This window comes from Siphateles boraxobius, unplaced genomic scaffold (assembly GCF_051911475.1).
Source record: "Siphateles boraxobius isolate OS27281-9 unplaced genomic scaffold, OSU_SipBor_1 62, whole genome shotgun sequence".
NCBI classification, from domain to species: domain Eukaryota; kingdom Metazoa; phylum Chordata; class Actinopteri; order Cypriniformes; family Leuciscidae; genus Siphateles; species Siphateles boraxobius.
In genome coordinates, this window is record NW_027509189.1 from 7,501 (window position 1) to 26,725 (window position 19,225).

General features: G+C 36.9%; 1 protein-coding gene across 1 annotated transcript in view; it reads right to left on the reverse strand.

Annotated features, from left to right (window-relative positions):
* LOC143719386 (integrin alpha-11-like) overlaps positions 1-19,225 on the reverse strand; it is a gene marked incomplete at its 3' end in the record, with an annotated part of 54,892 nt that overhangs the window by 5,244 nt on the left and 30,423 nt on the right. The window contains exons 11-16 of the mRNA XM_077209743.1: positions 17,908-18,052; positions 14,893-15,041; positions 7,075-7,218; positions 5,249-5,452; positions 4,283-4,413; positions 1,187-1,353 (exon numbers count right to left, since the gene is read on the reverse strand). Of these exons, the coding sequence (XP_077065858.1) occupies positions 1,187-1,353; positions 4,283-4,413; positions 5,249-5,452; positions 7,075-7,218; positions 14,893-15,041; positions 17,908-18,052 (940 nt within the window). The remainder of the gene's footprint in view (positions 1-1,186; positions 1,354-4,282; positions 4,414-5,248; positions 5,453-7,074; positions 7,219-14,892; positions 15,042-17,907; positions 18,053-19,225) is intronic.

The window sequence follows — 19,225 nt, forward strand, 5'->3', positions numbered from 1 at the left end:
TTAGTTAACTACCTTTGTTAACATTAACTAAGAATGAACAATACTTCTATAGAATTTATTAATCTTAGTTAATATTAATTTCAACATTTACTAATACATTATTAAATTCAAAGGTTGTATTTGTTAAAGGTGAAGTGTGTGATTTTTAGCGGCATCTAGTGGTGAGGTTACGAATTGCAACCAACAGAAGTTACGGTGGCCGACAGGAAGTGATGTCGTCATCTGAGACAGCAGAGAGTAGCAGTTTAGCAATGAGGTTTCTTTACAAGGATAAATTAAGAAATTATGTTTACTTAATTATTCAGTAAAACTATATGTTATTAAGAATATTATTGTTAGTTGTTCATCATTGTTCAGTGTTTTATTCACTGAACTAAGCTTGCTTCCTTGCACGAAGAGCAACATAGTAACGAAACGCGTTTGTCCGTTTAGGGCCACTGTAGAAACATGTCGGCGCATTTCAATGATCGGGAACCCGCGGTAATGGAGATATAAATGTCTCAATCTAAGGTAATAAAAACATAACGGTTCATTATGCAAGGTCTTCATACACCACTGAAAACATAGTTATGGATCTTATATTGCACTTCTGTCAATAGATCCTCGAAATATAACACAATCCACCTTTGACATTAGTTAATGCACTGTGAACTAACATGAACAAACAATAACCAGCTGTATTTTTATTAACAAAGATTAATAAATACTGTAACAAATGTATTGTTCATTGTTAGTTCATGTTAGGTAATACATTAATGTTAACTAATTAACCTTATTGTAAAGTGTTACCCTATTTTTTAAGTGTGAAAATATGGCCATTGGGTCACGTTTGATGAAGAGATGAATATTTTCTATGACTCAGTTGAAGTGCATGCATGACCCTCCAGACCTGATCTTATAAGTTCCAGATGGGAAACGAAAGGGAAGCCTGACACAGTTTTATGATGGTTTCCACGGGCTTTTTTCGCTCTAAATGCCGGGATTAAAGGGTTTTCTCTCTGACCTGAGGCTTTATACATTAGGAAAAACTGTTCTAATATTAAGGAGTGACCTTTCGTGGGAACATCTGAAAGAGATTACACACAGGCACAGGACACTGGAAAATACAACAAATGTGCTTTTATCATTCAGCCTTCTGATTGGTCAGTCATTTTTCTGGTTCGCTGATGGATATCTAGTTACATACCGACTGTCTTTGGATCCGTCATCGGTGTCCGTGCCGTGACGTTCAGGCAAACGTTGGCCAACATACACGACACCTCTCGTCCTCCTCGGAAGCAGTCTTTATTAAAAACATTGATTTTTGAAGGCTCAAAATTAACGGTGATCCCCACACGGACAACACTGCGAGACCTGTTCGAAAACACGTTAAGGTATAAAACTGTCTCTGAAGACTTAAAGTAGTTTACTTTAAAATGAAAATTAGCCCATGATTTACTCAGCCTCAAGCCATCCTAGGTGTACATGTCCTGGCTCTTCCAAGCTTTATAATGGTGGTGAATGGCCTTTTCAGTTTGATATCCATAAAAGTGCATCTATCCATCATAAAAGTGCATCTATCCATCATAAAAGTGCATCTAACCATTATAAAAGTGCATCTAACAATCATAAAAGTGCATCTATCCATCATAAAAGTGCATCTATCATCATAAAAGTGCATCTATCATCATAAAAGTGCATCTATCATCATAAAAGTGCATCTATACATCATAAAAGTGCATAGATCCATCATAAAAGTGCATCTAACCATCATAAAAGTGCATCTATCATCATAAAAGTGCATCTATCATCATAAAAGTGCATCTAACCATCATAAAAGTGCATCTAACCATCATAAAAGTGCATCTATCATCATAAAAGTGCATCTAACCATCATAAAAGTGCATCTATCATCATAAAAGTGCATCTATCCATCATAAAAGTGCATAGATCCATCATAAAAGTGCATCTAACCATCATAAAAGTACATCTATCCGTCATAAAAGTGTATCTAATAATCATAAAAGTGCATCTATCCATCATAAAAGTGCATCTATTCATCATAAAAGTGCATCCATCCATCATAAAAGTGCATCTATCCATCATAAAAGTGCATCTGTTCGTCATAAAAGTGCATAGATCCATTATAAAAGTGCATCTAACCATCATAAAAGTGCATAGATCCATCATAAAAGTGCATAGATCCATCATAAAAGTGCATCCATCCATCATAAAAGTGCTTAGATCCATCATAAAAGTGCATCCATCCATCATAAAAGTGCTTAGATCCATCATAAAAGTGCATCCATCCATCATAAAAGTGCATCCATCCATCATAAAAGTGCATCTAACCATCATAAAAGTTCATCCATCCATCATAAAAGTGCATCTAACCATCATAAAAGTACATCTATCCGTCATAAAAGTGTATCTAATAATCATAAAAGTGCATCTATCCATCATAAAAGTGCATCTATTCATCATAAAAGTGCATCCATCCATCATAAAAGTGCATCTATCCATCATAAAAGTGCATCTGTTCGTCATAAAAGTGCATAGATCCATCATAAAAGTGCATAGATCCATCATAAAAGTGCATAGATCCATCATAAAAGTGCATAGATCCATCATAAAAGTGCTTAGATCCATCATAAAAGTGCATCCATCCATCATAAAAGTGCTTAGATCCATCATAAAAGTGCATCCATCCATCATAAAAGTGCATCCATCCATCATAAAAGTGCATCTAACCATCATAAAAGTTCATCCATCCATCATAAAAGTGCATAGATCCATCATAAAAGTGCATCCATCCATCATAAAAGTGCATCTAACCATCATAAAAGTGCATCCATCCATCATAAAAGTGCATAGATCCATCATAAAAGTGCTTAGATCCATTATAAAAGTTGCATCTATCATCATAAAAGTTGCATCTATCATCATAAAAGTGCATCTATTCATCATAAAAGTGCATCCATCCATCATAAAAGTGCATCTAACCATCATAAAAGTGCATCTATCCATCAAAAAAAGTGCATCTAACCATCATAAAAGTCCATCTAACCATCATAAAAGTGCATCTAACCATCATAAAAGTGCATCTATCCATCATAAAAGTGCATCCATCCATCATAAAAGTGCATAGATCCATCATAAAAGTGCTTAGATCCATTATAAAAGTTGCATCTATCATCATAAAAGTTGCATCTATCATCATAAAAGTGCATCTATTCATCATAAAAGTGCATCTATCATCATAAAAGTGCATCTAACCATCATAAAAGTGCATCTATCCATCAAAAAAAGTGCATCTAACCATCATAAAAGTCCATCTAACCATCATAAAAGTGCATCTATCCATCATAAAAGTGAATAGATCCATCATAAAAGTGCATCTAACCATCATAAAAGTGCATCTGACCATCATAAAAGTGCATCTGACCATCAAAAAAGTGCATCTATCCATCATAAAAGTGCATAGATCCATCATAAAAGTGCATCCATCTATCATAAAAGTGCATCTATCATCATAAAAGTGCATCTATCATCATAAAAGTGCATCTATACATCATAAAAGTGCATCTGTCCATCATAAAAGTGCATCTGTCCATCATAAAAGTGCATCTATCCATCATAAAAGTGCATCTATCCATCATAAAAGTGCATCCATCCATCATAAAAGTGCATCCATCCATCATAAAAGTGCATCTAACCATCATAAAAGTGCATCTATCCATCATAAAAGTGCATCTATCCGTCATAAAAGTGCATCTGACCATCATGAAAAGTGCATCTATCCATCATAAAAGTGCCTAGATCCATCATAAAAGTGCATCTAACCATCATAAAAGTGCATCTGACCATCATGAAAAGTGCATCTATCCATCATAAAAGTGCCTAGATCCATCATAAAAGTACATCTATCCATCATAAAAGTTCGCCACACGACTCCGGGGGTTAATAAAGGCCTTCTGAAGCGATACGTTTGTGTATGAAAAATATCTATATTTAAAACTTTATGAAGTAAAATTACCAGCCTCCGGCCAAACCAACATATGGATTTGACTTAAGCCCAAACTGCATGATGGATGGATGCACTTCTTTGAGCTTCAAACTGTTGGTTGCAATTCACTGCCATTATAAAGCGTGGAAGAGCCATACAGACCTAGGATGGCTTGAGCGTGAGTAAATCATGGGCTAATTTTCATTTTAAAGTGAACTACTCCTTTAATAGAGTTCTCCATTGTATTTCAATTGTGTATCAACTTTTTTTCTCCTGATGTGAATAATGCAAACTCACCAAAGCAGAACTGCAGCCCCTAAAGAGCCCACAGACAGATCTATGAGCTCATCTCCATTTACATCCATCATCCCATGAACACTGCGGCCGAAATAACGGAGACCTGGAGAGACGTCGCCAGCGGCTATTCTCTGAGATCGAGGGTGAGAAACATTCATTATTAAGAAATAACCCAGGTGTCACGTGTCAGTGTTTGTTTGTATTTTCATCAGTCTTATGTTTTCCTTTGTTCTTTTTTCCCGCCACTCATTTGTTTCCATGGTAACCCTCATTAGTTCATCTGTGTCACCTGTTACCTGGTTAGTCTCGTCAGCTGTGGTTCGTGTCCCTGATCTGTTTCCACATGTATTTAAGCACTGAGTGTTACTTTATTCATGGTCCGATCTACGTTGTAGTAAATGTGTGTGAACCTTCTGCCCGTCTTCTATGTACCTGTTTGAGTTATGTTGTGAGTAAAAGTTTGCATTGGAACTTTTGACTCCTCTTCATCTTCTGCAGCACCACACCGTGACGCAGAATATTTTGCTAATGTTACCATTAATATATTAAAACATTATTTCTAAATATTCTCTGAATGTTCAAAACGTCTAGTTTTTTTAAAAGTTGTTACTATAGTTATGCAAATGTTAAGGAAACATTCCATTTTATGATTCTACGAACATTATGGGAATGTTACATTTGAATGTTCTCTGAACATTCCAAATACCAGATAACTTTGAACGAACATTCTATTGACGTTACTGGAAAAATTTGTTCAGAACTTTCTGAGAACTTTACTTTATTATTATTATCCATGTTGTGGAAAATTGTCTCCGGCTCCACAGTACATATACATCAGCACATGAATACACATAAGAAAAAAACGTTCCCTGTTAGCTGAAGGTGCAAAACGTCACACCAGTTCTTATGTTTTTGTATTTTGGTATTACTGGAAAGCCGTTTAATAAAGTAAAATCAGTGTCTTACCTGTTTGTATTTGGGTTGGATGCTTTTATGTTGGCCATAGAAGAGATAGATCGCTCCTTTGTGATTGTCTTCCAGTGGCGCTCCCACTACCAGTTCACTGAAGCCGTCACCATTCAAGTCTGGAAGAGCGGACATAGCCGCACCAAACCGAGAATCATGTGCCTGTTCTGATGGTCCAAGAGTCCCATCTGCTATAAAAGAGCCCTGTAGAATAAAGAGAGAGAGAGAGAAAGGCAAGAAAATAGTTGTGTTCAGAATGAAACACTAATAGCATGTATGCACATGACCTCAAAATACTGTCATCTCACAAGTTTGGTTAATTGGTATTTTTTTGATAAAATAGTCAGGTGATTTTAGTTCGGTTTTAATTATCAAACTGTGTAAAAAACGACTATATATTTAATTTATTTACCTTGTCTTGCCAATATTTCAGAAATATTGAAGGTGCAACATTCATGCATTTATTTCAAAACGCACAATATAATATAATGACGTCACATTAATTCAGCGTCGGGTGTTTTTCAGTGATGGCTCAGGCGGACTGAGTTAATTCAGTGAAGGATTCGTTCATTCACTGAACACACTAAACCTGTAATTCCTGATTTCCTGAGACATGTGAAGAACATTAATGAATCAACTAATAAGAGCATTTTGTTAGTGAAACAGACTACTACACAATAGTCACGCTAAATGTTTATGAACCACTGAAATAACTAAAGGTGCACATGTTATTTTCTAATGATTCACATTAAAGTCGCGCGGTATGTAGCCTATGTTTGTTTTTTACGTACAGCTCGGGAGTACTACAACACAGACTACGTGTAGTTGTTAATTCACGGGAACCGGTTAATTTTTTTTAAATTCGTGCATCTCACGCCGTTTGTTTTTACGTGCAGCTCGGGAGGGCAAATAATTACACAATCTTTTTACCGCATATTCGAGCCAACCTGCAAACTCACCACTCAGGTAACAAAAAACATATAATTTTATAATATATATATATATATATATATATATTTTAAATAATTAAATACAATTAATTATTTAAAATAGGGATGCATGATATATCGGCCCATATCGGTATCGGCCAATATATGTTAATTTTTAATGTTATCGATATCGGTCCGATGAGAAAATTTGGCCGATATATTACAGCCAATAAATAATGTATTATTTCCTTCAGCTGAGACACTTCACATTCCCTCTGTTCAACATGATGGTTTTGAATTTCTTGAAATATGATTGGAATCACTTCAAAAAAGGAAAATACAGTACAACATGTTCAGCACAAATCTGTCATAAAAGCTATAAAATTATAAAGAGAACATTATAATTATGTGTTTGGGTCATGGTTTTTAAGGCAAGGCAAGTTTATTTATATAGCACATATCATACACGGTGGTAATTCAAATTGCTTTACATAGAAGAAATTAAAATAATCTAAAGAAATCAGAGTAATTAAAACAGTTTTTAATAAAAAAAATAAAATATAATAAAATACAGTACAAACAGTCGGACGAACAGTGGCACCGTGCTCATTCAGTAAATGCACAGATAAACAGAAGTGTTTTGAGTTTAATGGTGAGACTTTTGTTTTTGTAGTCAGAAATTGTATAAAAATCTGGATTTTGATTTATCGGCTGATGTATCGGTTATCGGCTTTCAAATATATGGAATTATCGGTTATCGATATCGGACAAAAATGTAATATCGGTGCATCACTAATTTAAAATGTATAAAAAAGGCCTATGCTGTTAACGACAGAAACAGAGTTTCTGAGATTTCTTTGAGATAACATGGTGGTGTTGTGTTTAAGATCTCGTCACCTGTGAGTCGATGGTGTAGATGTAAATTCGGCCTTTCTCCCAGCCTTTGTAGAAGTACATGGGAGCTCCAACAAGTAAAAGATCTGTCAATCCATCCTCATCCAGATCAATCGGTGCCAACTCACTTCCATAATACGACCCAATCTACAATTCACCAAAAACACACTCATTTGATAAACACATTAGGCCATAATGTATGTAACTGTTCTGCATGGTTTGTAAATGGTTGCTACTTTCTAAACTAGAGTCCACCCTCAAGTTAATGCAATATGTCTCTTCTTAAATGTAAATTTGTAGGATTTTTATACCGGTTTTATCATTCACTTGGTGAGAATATCAAGTTTGATCACTTAGTCACAAGATTGATGATCTGAGGATCCACAATATGATGTGATGTAATTGGAGAAGCAATGCATTTAGAAACTTCAGATAATTAGAAAATTGAATAAATTGCGCGCAAAATCGTTTCAGTTTCGTTTTCAAATTTTGCTGTGTTTTTTGTAGAAAAGGTACTTTTTGCTCCAACCAAAGTGATTTGAATGCAGCTGAGATTTTTTATTTTCTTTATAAAGTAACATTTTAATTAAAGTTAACATTTCACACCAACCAGATAAATATTTATTTGTATTTCAACAGCCACACAATATATTGTTTCTGTTGCATCAGTGTATGGCAGATTCTTCCGTTACCTCGCTGTTTTGAACTTGCAAGAAAAGTGCCTGTCGGCTTTACAAATGGCAGAAAACCGGAGACACACTTTATCACATTCCCGTCTAAGTGCTTCCCTCAGGGCTCTCACACACACACGGTCTGGTGCATAACAGGTTGATAGCTAAATGAATGTTGTGGTCGGCGACCGGCAGCGTTTGAAACAGTAAGCGTTTATTGTTTGTGTGCATTCACTGCAGGCCATGCATTCACATACACACACACACACACACACACGCAGATGAGATTCACATGGGCCATAGAGACGCCTGCCCATCTGGAGCGGGTGACTGAGTCTAGACCTTCACATGCCGTCTCCTGTCCACACACATGGTCCGCATTAATCTACTGATGTGCTTCTCTAATCAAACACGCCAACGTTTCAAAGAGAGAAGATATGATGGAAAAATGCAGACAGACGGATTAGGGAAGGAGTTGGGAGAAACGTTCACTATTTAGACCAAGTACACACTACTTTTCCATGCACTATTTCATGCACATTAGTCCTATTATTGACAACACGGCACTATTTCCCTTGTGCAATTGACATCACACTATTACCATCTGTGGAAAGCAGGTCGAAAATGGAATTTTGTTTAAAATAGGCGATTGCTGATAATCGTGGTATTTATCAAATGATGGAAAAGAACATTATAGATGGGCTGTTTTTGCTCTGACTTTTTGCACTCTTTTGCAACTTCATTTGTTGTTTTGCACAATTACGATATAGAATATAACAATTCAGTTTATACAGGACAGCATGTTAAAGGGATAGTTCACCCAAAAATGTAAATTCTGTCAGTATTTACTCTCCCTCATGTTGTTCAACCCCGTAAGACCTTCGTTCATCTTCAGAACACAAATTAAGATATTTGTGATTAAATCTGAGAGCTGGATCACTCCTCCATAGGCTTCTAAGGGATTGACACTTGTTCCCCGAAAAGTTATTAAAGACGTCGTTAAAATAGTTCAAGTGACTACAGTGGCTCAATCTTAAGTTTATCAAGCGACGAGAATACTTTTTGTGTGCAAAAACAAACAAAAATAACGACTTTATTTCAACTATTCATTTCCTTCTCTGTGGGCCTCGAGTGAGTTCACTAGTGTAACAGCGCAGCGTTTCTGTGTCGTACGTCACACGTAGGCTCACTATTGGCCGACACTGGTCATGTGATGCGTGTGACGTACAACACAGAAGCGCTACGCTGTTACACTAGTGAACTGACTCGAGGCCCATAGAGAAGGAAATGAATAGTTGAAATAAAGTCGTTGTTTTTGTTTGTTTTTGTTCACAAAAAGTATTCTCGTCGCTTGATAAACTTAAGATTGAGCCACTGTAGTCACTTGGACTATTTTAACAATATCTTTAATAACTTTTCGGGGAACAAGTTTCAATCCCTTAGAAGCCTATGGAGGAGTGATCCAGCTCTCAGATTTAATCAAAAATATCTTAATTTGTGTTCTGAAGATGAACGAAGGTCTTACGGGGTTGAACAACATGAGGGAGAGTAATTACTGACAGAATTTACATTTTTGGGTGAACTATCCCTTTAAACAGCAAAATGCTCAATCCACATTCTTTATTCATGATTTTTCACAAGTAGAGTTACAAATCTTGCGGTATTTATTTGTCGAAAAGGTGCCAAGTGTTTTGAATGCTCCTGACATGGTAATTATGACTTCCCAACAATCCCTAAAATACGAACCTTCCAGGAGGACTTTAATGTTCCTTTTAATACTATGTAGTTGCTCATGGTTGTGGTTTCGTTAGTCAGGATAGTAGGCACACCGGGGGCCTGTACCATGATGGTAGTTGAACAAACTCAGGGTTACAGGATTAGTTTTGAGTTGACAAAACCAAACCAATCCAACCAGGCTTTGTTGGTACCATGATGCTGATCATCAACTTTCTCTGTCAACTCAGGCTTTGATCCTGTGTGTTACATCAGTAGCGAACAGCCAATCACACGCTGAGAAAGAGTGAAACTGAGATTAATTTCTCGCGAGAGAAGCAGCGCAATTCACTTCTTAAATGGAAGTATTAAAATAGGAAGAATTTAAACAAATTTACACAGCAAGAAGAAAACAGCTGTCTAAGAAAGAGGACAACTAAAAGAAAAAGTCTCGCTACTGTATATCAGTGCAAGTAAAAGTTGTGAAGTTATTTTATACAGCTGATAAAGGTATAGAGAGAATTGAACATTTAAACTCACATGTAGTTATTTTATAGCTTCATCTATTGATGCTAAAGCGTATTTATATTACCTTTATTTATTTATTCATTTAAACTGCGCAATAATAATTGATGAACTAAAATTGTACATCTGTGATTGATTAAGGGTATAATATAAAATTACATAAATAATATCTAAATCATACAAATTTATTATTCTAAATAAGCATCACTAAAAACCAGACGATTTTGTCTTTAAAAATCATTTAAAGATGGGAACATGGCGTCAGGTGGAGGCTGCAGGTTGGCAGGTCCTGTGAGCTCACCTCCCTTAATACGTTCTGAGGAGTCGCCTTTTAAAAATAGAGGACCTGATGCTGAATTACAGTTGCCTTATCTGAGAAAATGTGGCCGACTAAATATAAATCAGTACGTGGTTATTGCCTTGTATGTGCTTACCGCGGTGCTACTATCAACCTGGAGTGACTGGAAAGCTCTTTGCTGCCGGTCGGATTACAATGAAAAATGCCATGTACTACCACCTTTTAACACATGGAGCAAACACGTCATTTATGCGTCTGTTTTAAAACAAGGACGCGCAGTTGTGCCTTCATTGATCAGCTCCTGCTTTGATAAACGCCGCCGAGGATCAGCTGTTTCAACCTTGCTATGCATTTTACTTTTACTATGTGGGGATATACATCTAAACCCAGGACCTGTCGGCGGGGGGGGAGAACAAATGGGTGTAAATGGCGTCTCACCCATACGTGGATCTGCAGTCACGATCGCAGTGAGTTACTCTTACGAGCATACACAAACAAATTTGCATGCCATCAACACTGTCCCCAGATGGTACTGAGACTTTGTGTAAAAAGAACTTGTCGGGTGCTTTGGCACAGACACCGTGCACAGATACATCTTGTACGGATACTGGGATAAACAAACAAAATGCCGCTGTGGAGAAAGCTGGGGCGGCATGTGATTTGGTTTCCTCGTCTCATCTATCCATGCCGTGTCCCTCAAACGCTGTCACTAAACAACAGAGATATAGACTATTTCAGACTGTAAATCACGCCAAAGTACTCTGGGACCCTAAAGTCAAACCCAAAGGTGTATTTGGGGGACACCTCAATATAAGAAGCGCGGTATCGAAAGCGGAACAACTTGAACAGTTGCTAACACAGTCGAACCTTGACTTTTTGTGTCTTTCTGAGACTTGGCTAAAACCCACCACTTCAAATACAGCTGTTTATATTCCAGGCTACAACATCTACAGGCGTGACCGTGGTCACGGCAAAGGGGGCGGAGTAATGATCTATGTTAAGGACAGTTTTCAATGTGTACATATGGAATCAGTGGGAGATGTTTTGGAATGTGTGGGGATAAAAATTAAGCTGTCTCCGGATATGTCATTTGCTGTTCTTGCCTTGTATAGGCCTCCGACATCAAATAATCTATTTTTTGATCACCTAACAGACATTCTTAAAAAGTGTGATGTGAAAGAAATACTTCTTATGGGGGATTTTAATATAAATTGGATCGATAAGAATGGTAGAAAAAAATTAAAAGAGATTACTCAAAAATTTCATTTTACACAAATGATTGAAAAAGCAACTAGGATTACTAAGACATCTCAAACGCTTATTGATCTAGTCTTTACTAACAATACTGACCGTATTGGTAAGTTTATAATTTAATAACAGGTCTGTCTGATCATAATTTAACATTAGTTGCAAGATAGTTGTCAAAAATGCGCTACCGAAATTTAAATAAGGTTAATATTAATGATTCTGTACTCTATATCCCCAGGAAAGATGTTGAGAGGTTTGACAACGAAATGAGAAAGGTAAATTGGTTGGAAATGATAAATGATAAAGACAGTAATACAGCTTCTAGTGAGTTGATAAAGAAGTTACAACAGCTTGTTTTTAAATATTCTAAAGAAAAAAAGGTAAAGCCTAAAGGCAAAATTCCTTTACCTTGGTTAAATGATAATCTATGGAAATTGATGAGAACTCGAGATTCAGCATTAAAAAAGTCCCATAAAACGGGACTTACAACTGATCGTCTAGTCTATAAGGGACTTCGAAATAAAGTCACTCAACAGCTAAGACAAGCAAAAGCAATGTTTTATCTGAATATAATTAAACAAGCTAAGGGTAACTCTAGAGAACTTTGGCAAACTATAGATAAATTAACTGGAAAGGTGCAAACTAAGAGTGGAGTAATAGAGCTGAAAATAGATGATGAAAATCACAAGGATGGACTAACAGTTTCAAACTATTTTAATGATTATTTTATTGATTCAGTGAATGAAATTATTCAACATGTCTCTGGATTACCTCATTCTTGTTCATTACCTCAGCCTCCTATTAACGATCACGAGGCTCTGTGTTTTAAACACATTGATTACTCTAAAACAGATAAAATAATGCAATCCTTATCTAATTCAAAAGCAAAAGATTTTTGGGGAATTGATAGCTCTTTCATTAAAAAACATAGGGAGATTTTAACACCAGTTATTACATATATTGTGAATAAATCTATTGATGAGAGTATCTTCCCCAGTGTCTTCAAAACAGCAGTTATAACCCCAATATACAAATCCGGAAGTAAAAACGAAATAAGCAACTACAGGCCTATTAGTATAATGCCTGTAGCATCAAAAATTCTTGAGAAAGCCATCATAGAGCAGCTAACCGATCACTTAGACTGTAATAATCTGTTGCACTCCATGCAGTTTGGCTTCCGACGCAATCATTCCACCGACGCAGCCTGCTGCTATCTGATGGAAAGCATAAAGGCTAGCTTGGACGGAGGGGGCACGGTGGGTGCCGTGTTTCTGGACTTACGAAAAGCCTTTGACACGGTAAACCACAGTGTCCTCCTGTCTAAGCTCTCTAAGTATAATCTGTCAATGGACACACTGCATTGGATACGATCATATCTTGCAAATCGGATGCAATGTGTGAGGGTGAAAAATGTATTGTCCTCTTTGAAGCCCAGCACAACTGGGGTCCCGCAAGGATCAATTCTGGGACCCTTGTTGTTCAGTATTTATATCAATGATCTTCCGGCTGTGTGCAAGGGTGTAGACATCATCATGTACGCAGATGATGCTGTCATCTACGTACATGGGAGGGATACGGAGCAAGTAGCCACTAAATTGTCCTCAGCCATGGACAAAATAAGTAACTGGCTAAACTCTTCTTGCTTAACACTTAATACTGAAAAAACTGTTGGAATGTATTTCGCTAAGTCCAAAAAATTTAAAGATATGCCTAACATCTATTTTAATGGACAAAAAATTACCATCGTGACAGAGACTAAATATTTAGGTATCCATTTAGATCAAACGTTAAGTTTTAAAAAACATATTAAAAAAATGTCTAACTCCATTAAATATAAAATTTCTATTTTCAAACATATTAGGAATAGTTTGACAATTGAAGCATCTTTCATGTATTTTAATGCCATGATTTCTTCACACATCACCTATTGTTTGTCCTGTTGGTCACAGGCCAACGAGACCACACTTAAACCGCTCAGATCAGTCTATAATCAGGCGTTAAAGGTGCTTGACAGAAAAGCCCCTCGCTATCATCATTGCAGTATTTTAAGTAAATATAAAGTATTAAGTTTTGACTCCCTAATTCGATTTACAAATTTGAGAACTGTTTTTAAAATTGTTAATAATATTGCTCCACTCTCAATGAAAAAATTCATAAAACTTTATTCTGAACAAACAAACCGAACATCCCGGTCCACTGCTCACAGAAATTGTGCTATCCCGAAAAGATCCTCCGCCTTTGCACAGACAGCTTATTCATTTAAAAGTATTAAACAATGGAATCAACTTCCTAACAATCTAAAGTTGTCTGTAGATTTAAATAATTTTTCTCAAAATTTAAAGAAACACATTCTTGATAACCAGCTGTGTCAGCATCAGCATATTTAAAATGTACAAATGTTATTTTTAAAGTAAATGTTTTTGACTTTGTTGTATATATTATAGGCTGTGATGGTCTTTTGATTAGTTCTTTCATCTTGAACATCTGATTGTTTTTAAATGACCATTGTTGGACTAATATTATATGTACTTGCTAAGTACTATTGATAGTTATTTTGTAATGTAATGTTGTAAATATTGTGTGTACCTGCCCGGGGACTGCAGATGAAAATTAGCTTCGGCTAACTCTGGTACAAAACATCTTTTCGTAAGATTAATGTATTTTGTACGTTGTCCCTGGTAAATAAATAAAGTTAAAAAAAAATTAAAAAAAATTTGCTATGTAATGACCTTTAATTTGGAGTAGAAACAGGTGGAGTGACTTTATCGCATCAGGCTTGTGTCCCTTTACTCAAAGCTGATTGGTCCAAGTTCGGTTTGCAACCCGGACCAGGTTAGCGTAAGTTACTATGGCGATGAACACTGCTAAAAGCCAAACCACTTTCATGGCCCCTAAAACCCAGGGTTGTCGCAAACTAAACTGAAACATAGCTGGCTAGCCACCTAAACCGGCTTCATGGTATAGGCCCCTGATCTAGGCTGCTCGGCTATATTAAAAAACATTCTTTGCAAAAACAATTATACGTTTAAAAAAAAAAACCTTATTGTTGAGCTCTGACATGTTTGGTGGTACCTTGGAGTACCATGTAAATACTTTCCACAGTACTTTCGGTTACACTTTATTTTAAGGTGTCATTGTTACAGTGTAATTATATAATTAAGTAATGAGTAACATTAAGAAACTACATGTACTTACTATAGGGTTAGGGTAGTGTTAGGATTTAGTTAAGGGTTAGTAGCATGTAATTATGCATCATTAACTGTTATTATTTTGGTAAACATATGTAACAAGAACACTGTAAAATAAAGTGTTACCGTACTTTAAAACGTGAAGGTGTGATCTTCAGTCTTGTAGTATGTGCTTTACCTGCTGCCCGTCGAGGGAATGCAGTATGGTGAGGTTTCCACTGTTGGTCAGGGTGAAGATGACCACCTTTCCTGTGTGGTTGAATCGAGGAGCTCCAGCGACGTACAGCTGACCGTACTGAGCCGAGACCACAGAGGACACCATGTACCCTACAAACAATTAGCATATTTATACATTATAAATAAATATGAGCTATCTGTCAATTGACTTTTTTAATGGAAAAATGCACAATGCAGAGGAACATTAGGAAAAACCGCATGTATTTCTATGCTGGTATTTGCTGATGTAGTTTGCTGGTCAGGCTAGTTGAGTAGCCTGTGTATTAAAATAAGTTCATACTATGCATAAAATGTCCGACAAGTCCAAGAAGTTATGAGGGAAAAAATAATGTTATTCATAATTTCATATTAAATATATAGCACTATATAAAATAAGTATCTAACAATGAAGATAGGTTACATCCCTCTCATGCCATTTGTATATTATTAAGAGTTTGTTATATTATGTTTTATTATATTAATATGTTTTATTTTTGCTGTCACACCATAGGACACGCAGAACAGTTCAGTAAAAATGTAAAAAAAGTAGCGGTGGGCCGTTATCGGCGTTAACGTGAGACTCTTATCGGGCGATAAAAAAAATATCGCCGTTAATCTATTCTCAAAGTTGGGTTGGGATCATAAAATAGCTTTTTGGAATATCGTTATATTTTCGCGCAATTCCAATGTGTAGCCTAGTAAATTTGAGATAATTGACGCCGCGCCTACTGTCTCAGATCGCGCAGCAGGGTATTTTCCTGTCAGGGACACAAGGTGTATACTTTTAAGGCTGATTTATTCTTCTGCGTCAAGACATACGCCGGAGCCTCTACGCCGTAGACTACGCATTGGTTTTAATTTATACTTCTGCGTCGTTGTCCGCGTTGATGCACGCAGAGGGAGCATGTGAAACCCGAGGGAGCGGTTTGAGCAGACCAATCACAGCGCTTGCGTCCGCGTAGAATTGACACGTTGTTACATTTTTGGAGAGGTGCACGTCAGGGTACGCCGAAGGGTACGCGCGCTACGCACAGCCTACGGCGTAGCTACGGCGTAAGTTCGACGCAGAAGTATAAATTGGGCTTAAATTGGGCTTTACATGTTACGTTGGGCGACGTTCCTCTCGCTACTTTATTTTAATGCAATTAAATGTTGTTAAATGAGTTTATTCCAAGCGCGCTGTATCTTTGTATGAGCATGAGCGATGCTCAATTTACAAATCAATCACTCTTTTGGGTCGATTCTGTTCAAAGACTTCATCAAACAAGTTGGCAGGTCTGTCTAAATCGGTTCGCGAATCAGTCTGATTGATCTGTTCAGTTCCTCACGCACTGAATCACTGAAACGCGTTCAGTCACACTCGACACGGAGTCGTAACAGGAAGATTTAAGAACATCAAGAGCTACAGTTTAGTCTAGTGAAAGCAAATCTGCAAATGCATCATATTTTTGCCAGCGATGAAGATCTTTATTAGTTGAACATCTTCGTAAGCTGTCTGTGAATTAATGATTCCACAGGACGATACATTCGAATTCATTTCATTCAGGTAATACATTTTACAACCAAACAGATTATTACGCCACGATAGCACTACTAAAAAGTATGACATTATCTGTTGGACATATACATTAATTTATACGCTACAAAAAACGCTTCAGAGCGTCGGCGCACTGGCAAAGGTTAACAGGTTAAATAAGCTAGCATTGTGTACAGTTTATGAAATGAACACCCGCCATCCCGCGGTAATGTGTGTGTATTGCGCAGGGGCATAGTCACATGAATAGTTTACATTGATTGAAACTAATTTGTTTAAAAAGGAGGAGGCTATTGCCGGTAAAGGCAGGTTCACATAAAATCATTATGACATATGACATTATTTTTTGATCTAACGAGCATCTGGTTTGGCGATGCAAAAGCGGACTGGAGCTACGTTCTGCTTATTGTTTTCTTCTTCTTCCAATTAGCCTAAGTTACTATGTTTAAAAAAACCAGACGAAAACATGTTAGTTGTTCAATTAATAAACAGTTTGTTTGATGACAAATAGCTAAAGATTAAATTGGCCTCCCTTTCTGTCATTGTAATTGTGCGTTTTTTTTTGTTTTGTTTTTTGTGAACGATATTCGACTTTTGCACCCCTAAATTGTCGAATGTCATTTTTGGCAGAAATTCACATCCCTACGCGAGGCGAACTATTCTCAAAGACTTACTTTTAGTCATTATTTGGGTAGCACACATATTCTGAATGCCTTCGGCAGAATTCAAATGAGCCATTTTAATCTAGATTAATTCCAAGATTCCAGTGAGATTAATCTAGATTAAAAAAATCAATCTATGCCCACCTCTAAAATAAAGGTAAAAGAATAGTTAAAATTAGTGACCCCTTATATTTTCTCAAACATCAGACTTCACACTATATCAAAATACATATTTTTTCTTCAAAAGTTGTGTTTTACAAAAAAAAAGCATTTTTTACTGCCTATTTGTCATCCATGTTGCTTCCATGCCGCTGATTGGAAGGGGCGGAGTCACGTGACTACACACGCTGTAGTATGTTTTCAAGGGGAAAGTATAACAGGATTAAAAAAACGAAGTAACCAACAGGGGAAAATTAAGTCGGTTAAAGGTTCTGAATTACTTTTCGATTAATCGTCAAGCCCTAGTCCATACTACACAAGTAAGACTTTCTTTGAAGAACAGACTGTTCGTAGCATTCAAATCTCTTACACTTCCGTCTATCTAAACATGACGGGTAAATTTTTATTGCAAAAATGAATGCCATTGATATACACCCTAGTGCAACAAATCTTGATTTAATGTGTTTAAACACGTGGATACACAAATTAAGCTGGTAAAGAATAGAGTGAACATTCTTGACCAATTCTTTTATGTTCCACAGAAGAAAGTCATCAGGGTTTTTGAACGACTACATTTTTTCCATCATTGGAATCAGATCCTCATTTGGCGTAATTGTCTTACCCAGATATGCCGCGTGGTTCTTCAGTTCCTCTGGGAACTCTTTGGTGTAAGAAGACTTTGGTGGGATGACTTTACCGTGACGGGTCTCCTTCAGAACAGCTCCGTTCCAGTCGTATGCGCCAACGGCACCAACCAGAATCCCATCCTTTAAGAGAATAGTTTGCATCTTTTTTTTTTTGTTAACATTCAAAAATCCATTTTACCATATGTTAGTTTTTATACACACATTCACAACACAACAAAAAACACACACATGCATCAGGTACCTGAAGGGAGGATTCAGTGAGTATAGGATCATGACAAACGGCCTGGCAGGGACTTCAGCGGTATAGGGAATGCAAACCGAGCGTTTGCCAAACCTCTCCCGCACCGATCTAAGAGCTCCTGCCAAAAACTCTGCACTGTATTAACATCTGGGACGAGCATTTAAACGCATTTCTGAGCGATACCACCACTAATACGCTTGACCATAGTCCTATTCCAGTTCTGTTTCAGAGTAAGACTGAATATACTAACTAACTAAATGTGTGATGCTAATCCAACTCAATGCCACAATACTAGACGGTTGTGGGTGGTTGCCAGTGCATTGTAATGTTGCTCAAGAGTTTTTAGTAATATTTTAGTATTAAAATTCTTGATCCTGAATGCATGCGAGCGAGTGCAGCAGTCTGAATAGACTGCTAAAGCTCACTGCCAAAGTTTTCCTCATGCAATGTCGACGTGGATACTTTGACAGCGTTCCATGGCACATTTGCACAATAAACTCTCTCCAATACACTCTGTGGGTTGTTCCATTTGCTTTTATTAGTGGTGCTTGCAAAGGCAAACCCCTGAACAAACCCTAATCCTGAGTATTAAACTTCAGCGTCTAACTCGTCCTGCACGGTTTGTGCAAAAGACATGAATGATGCCTGAAATTGTGTGGGTTGATGAAGAATACACTAGCAACTGCCAAGCAACCCCCTAACAATGCCTACGAACCATGTATAATGTTGTGATCTCATCAAGTCAGAAATACCGCAATTATGAGTTTCTGACAAGTAAAAACCATTCATGTCTAAACAAAATGGCAGTGGTTTCTATCAATCGTTCAAAGATGTTAGATATCATTTTACCATTTAATATGTAATGTTATTGTCTGTGCGATTTATAGCGCTCTTTCTTGGTCCTTCAATACTTCAATAGCGTAAAGATGATAATTAATGTTCTGTTATGACAACTGTCTGAGTGTTTGGCATGGTAACTGATATAACAATGTTGATATGTTTGGTCTTGGTGGAAAAGATCTGCTACGCTGCTGTTATTTCTGCAGCTGCAG